Here is a 4,704-nt window from a genome sequence, read left to right as displayed (position 1 = left end):
ATAAGACAAAAGTTATCATAGGATACCGATTAAGTGTGTCCATATTTTTTCTTGTGACCAGTGTAATACCAAACCTCTTTTCTATTTTATTTTATTTTATTTTTAAATAAAAATTTTGGGTTTTCCTTGCAATAATAATGAATGGCTATTTTTTTCCCTTGTTCTGCTGCTTCCCAGTGGTTTGTTGGAAAATCCAGCACGATTTGTCCACTACACAATGACCCGGAAGCTACCACTTTTGACATAATAGTAAAAAAATTTAACCCCCTGCCCACAACTTTTCCCTATATAATTCCCCACCCTCCTTCCCAAGTCTCTTCCCCTTGGCCTTCTTCTCTTCCATGCCATAAGTTTTCTGACTAGCTTTGCAAGTTTCCAGAGTTTTGTTTTGTTTATGAGTTGGGTTTAAGATTTAGGTTTGAATCTCTGTTGCAGATTGAAATCTCACAGAGTTTTCTGAATTGGGTTTTTTTGTTTCAGCCCCAATACTGTTATCTGTGATTCTTAATCAGCTCTAGTTTTCCATCATTGTATTAGATTTCTTGGTGTATTTTTGCAGCCCATCTGAGATCTTGTTTGTATTGGTGCTTCAGAATCTAATCCTGCGTTTGTTATAGTTTTTTCAATTCTCTGTACTGGTCATATGGTTTTGATCCTATTACTGGTTTCTGGAATCCCACTGGATATAGGTCTGATGTCAGTGTTTGTATTGTTTTTTATGTGGGTTTATAGTTTCAGTCCTTATCGTAGCCCCTGCTATTAGGATCCCCTTTTTGTAAGTATATATTTAGAGAAAAAGTCAAAATAGCAGGATTAGGTTAAAAAAGTGATAGAGTATGAAAAGATCTTGGCCCTCTTAGGGTGAATAAGGGATAGTTTATACAGAGATTCTGGACCTCTGAGCTGATAAGAGAGATTTGGTTTCTTCATAATAGTCCTTGGTAACTGATAAGGCTTGATTAGGTATATGAAATTTCTGCTATTTGTTTTAATCTAAATTTAGTGGGTTTTGGGTTTTTGGTTTGTTGGATTCAAATTTTACTGTTAATTGATCTGTTTGTTTTGTTGCAGGAAGGTGATAATATTAGCTAAATGGCTCCTCCATCAAATGTAATTGTGCCCAATTCAATGATGGGCATGAGTGCATGCACAAATTCCACAATTTTTTCTGGTGGGCCTGTGATGCAACAGCTGAACTCAGGCTCTGAGGAAGACCCACATCAAATCATTGATGGGAGGAAGCAGAAAAGAATGATTTCCAATAGAGAATCTGCAAGGAGGTCCAGACTGAGGAAACAGCAGCATTTGGATGAAATGATAGCAGAGGCAGCTCATCTCAGGGCAGAAAACAATAAGATCCTCACAAAATTCAATTTTGTTTCTCAGAATTACATGAATCTGCAAGAGGAGAATATTGTGCTTAAAATCCATGCAGATGAATTAACCCTCAAGCTGCAGTATCTGAATATGGCAATGCAATGGGCTGGGAAACTGAATGGTCTGGATTTGAGTTCATCAAATGGCCTTTTGGATCCAATTCCCATGGGTAACAACAAGTGGCAGCACTTCCAGCCTTCCATTTTTGAGCCCTTAACAGCCACAGAAATCTACCAGTAGTTTTTCTCCCAAATGTATTTACTTTCAATGAGCCCACATTTGTTCCAAACAATGCACCTATAAATGATGTACATTACACATACAAAACAAAGCCAATATTGAACCACAATTACTATACCATTATCACAACGCCTTCAAGCATACATACTTGAACGTAATCAATTAAATATTTACATATGAATGTACATACTCTAAAGCAGAATGACCAAAATATTTTATATATATATATATATATCAGTTTATTTGGTTTTCAATTCTCATTTCATTTATCCATGGGTCTATTTTTATTTTGAAGTTTTATTTTTTTTCATTTTTTTAACTTAGTCTTGTTCTTTATTTATCTTTCTTCATTTTGATTACAGTTTAGTTTTTATTTGTATTCTCTCTTCCTTATTTATACATTTCTAATCTTATTTATACATTTTTAATCTTTATTTATTTTTCATTGATCTCGCTTTCTATCATAAAAATCAAAATCAAAATTCTAAAATAGATTGGATACTTTTTCTTTATTACATATTTTAAGCAAATTGGAATCTTAAAAATAATGTCCATGACACCGTTTGTCGAGCATGCTGTCACAGTCCCATTTATGTAACTATTTCAAAATTCATTTTCACTTTTCACCACTTCAGTAAATTGTATTTACCTTCCGCTAAACGACAAATCGGGCATTTTCAAGTTACGTTACTATCATAGACAATTCGTCACAATATAGGTAGTCAAAGCAGAAATAAAGGGTTATAAGTAGTTTTTGAATTTTTATTAGTTTAAAAGTACTAAATTTTTAATTTTAGAAGTTGATTAGAAGTTCATTAATATTCTTTTTTGAAATTGACTATTTTATATTTAAAATATTAAGTGATTTATTTAAGAGAAATTTACATATATTTATATTATTATAATAAATATCTATCTTTCCATTTTATTATAATATGAAAATTAATGTGATTTTGATTATTTTAATTTATTTATAGATAAAATAATCATTTAACAAATATTCACAATTGTTTGTTGGTGATTTTGATCAATAGATTTTTTTTAATTGTTTATTTTGCTTGAAATTGATTATTTATATTTATGTTGTTCAACATTGTTCTGCTCTTGGTTGGCGCAATATTATTCACTTATCAGTCAGATTTTTTTGCCTCCTGATATGGCTCTTATGCTAGATCAATTAGTGGATAGTGATAGGGTTCTCCAGTTCTCTCTTCTTGGCTCTTTGTTTGTATCTCTTTTGTATTTGAATACAATTCTTTTAGGGCAGGTCCCCATGCAGCTGCTAAGCTTATTTTTGCTAGCAGCCACTGCTCAATATTTTTAGGAGCAATTTATATAGCTGGTGGCCCCATAGATATTTAATTTTACTGCTTATCTTTAAAGCAATTACCTTAAATTTTAGTTTTAGATGAAAAAAATGTATGTAATAATTTTGGAGTAAATTTAGGAGAAAATATTAGAGGCAAATAAAAAGGAGGGAAAGAAATTTGTGGAGCCACATATGATTTTTCTCAATAAGCAGTTGCTGCTTATTTTCAGCCCCACCTTTTTTTCAAAGCTTATTTTTAATTTCTAAGCAGTAGCTGCTCCACTAAAATAGGGAGAGATTCCAATTTATCCAATTCCCTTAAATAAAAATTTGCATGGGGACACATCAACTGCTTAAATTTAAGCATATAATGCACTTAAGTAGCCGCATGGGGACAAGGGGTTAGTGTAATTTTAAATCATCTTAATAATAATTATGAATATGATTTAAAATATTAAGTGATTTTATTTAAGAAAATTTTACATATATTTATATTATTAAAATAAATATCTATTTATCTATTTCATTATAATATGCAAAATTAAATATCATTTATGAAATACTAACAATTGTTTATTAGTGACATCTATTTTTTCATTAGATTTTCTTGTATTATTAATTTTGTCCAAAAAATAAAAAAGATAAACATTCATTCTTAATTTCTATGACAATCTTTCTATTTTTATTGAACAAAGCGAAATACAAATTCAATAAAACAATATAATGAATGTTCAAACGAATTGCAGAATATGAAAGAAAGGTCTCAGAATAGTATTACAATTGACAACAATAGCAACAAAAACATCTACAACAGCTGAGACAAGAGCCTAAAAAGCCTACTCTAAGAACCACAACCAAGATAATCACAACACATCATAACACGTGGTTGAATAAGAACCTTTACAACATACTTAGCAATTTAGGTATCTAAAAGTGAAATAAGAATATACAAAACATCAGTTGTTCACACATAGATCACACATTACATTTGGAATTTGAAGAGTTTTTGAAGTTGTCTTGAACACTGAACACCATAACCATGCATTTGCACAAATTGTTACTTAATCTCCTCCAAAATCTTGTTGTAGTTGACATTCTCCTCTAGCTGCGAGCACAAAAAAACAAGTTGTAACATAACGTCACAGTAAAACTCTAACATCTCCACTTTCTGACAAGTAATTTGATTAGAGAAAACAACTAAACATCTACTTTTCCAAATATGAAGCAAGATAGTTTGTCTCATTGAATTTGCAATAACATTCTTTGTCAAACCAAAACCCAAGACTGCTTCCTTCCACCCCAAAACATGATAAAAAATAGTAGGAAGGTGTTTAAACATTGACATCCATTTCTTTTTTTCTCGAACACAGTCCCAAAAAATATGTTTCACACTTTCAGCACGTCTAAAAAAAGCCCAAATGACTAGATTAATCTTCAAATGTCTCAACTTGTCCCCAATCGACAATTTATGATGCAAAATTTTCCATGTGAGAATCTAAGCATTTGAATCAGCTTTGGACTCCCACATTTGAGCACTAAGGTTCCTCCATGTTTTCTCTTTAAATTTACATCCCCATTTAACATTCAACCTAGGATTAAGCTTCAAGTTGGGAAGTAGAGACAAGTAAATCTTCTTCAAGGGAAAACATGCAAAAGGGGTTTTCCCAAGCCAAAGCCAGTCTTTAAAAACATTACATTGAAGAGGAAAGCAGTTTTTCATGAGAAAATCAGTAGACACCAAGGATTTAACAAATATCAGAAACCCTTTAGATTTGTTA

General features: G+C 31.4%; 1 protein-coding gene across 2 annotated transcripts; it reads left to right on the top strand.

Annotated features, from left to right (window-relative positions):
* Positions 1 to 305: 305 nt before the first annotated feature.
* On the top strand, positions 306 to 1,871 carry LOC131046152 (bZIP transcription factor 53). 2 transcript variants are annotated; one of them, XM_057979825.2, is made up of 2 exons: positions 306 to 941; positions 1,072 to 1,871. In XM_057979825.2, exon 2 carries the CDS (start codon positions 1,093 to 1,095, stop codon positions 1,615 to 1,617), a length of 525 nt encoding a protein of 174 aa, XP_057835808.2. In that variant the 5' UTR covers positions 306 to 941; positions 1,072 to 1,092; the 3' UTR covers positions 1,618 to 1,871. The 2 variants fall into 2 exon arrangements, with proteins under 2 accessions (XP_057835808.2, XP_057835807.2); XM_057979824.2 differs by having other exon boundaries at positions 308 to 963.
* Positions 1,872 to 4,704: the final 2,833 nt, after the last annotated feature.

Source organism: Cryptomeria japonica, chromosome 4 (genome assembly GCF_030272615.1).
Source record: "Cryptomeria japonica chromosome 4, Sugi_1.0, whole genome shotgun sequence".
In the NCBI taxonomy this organism is placed as follows: Eukaryota; Viridiplantae; Streptophyta; class Pinopsida; order Cupressales; family Cupressaceae; genus Cryptomeria; species Cryptomeria japonica.
Note: the sequence above shows the minus strand (reverse complement) of the source record. Positions and strands in the feature narration are given on the sequence as shown.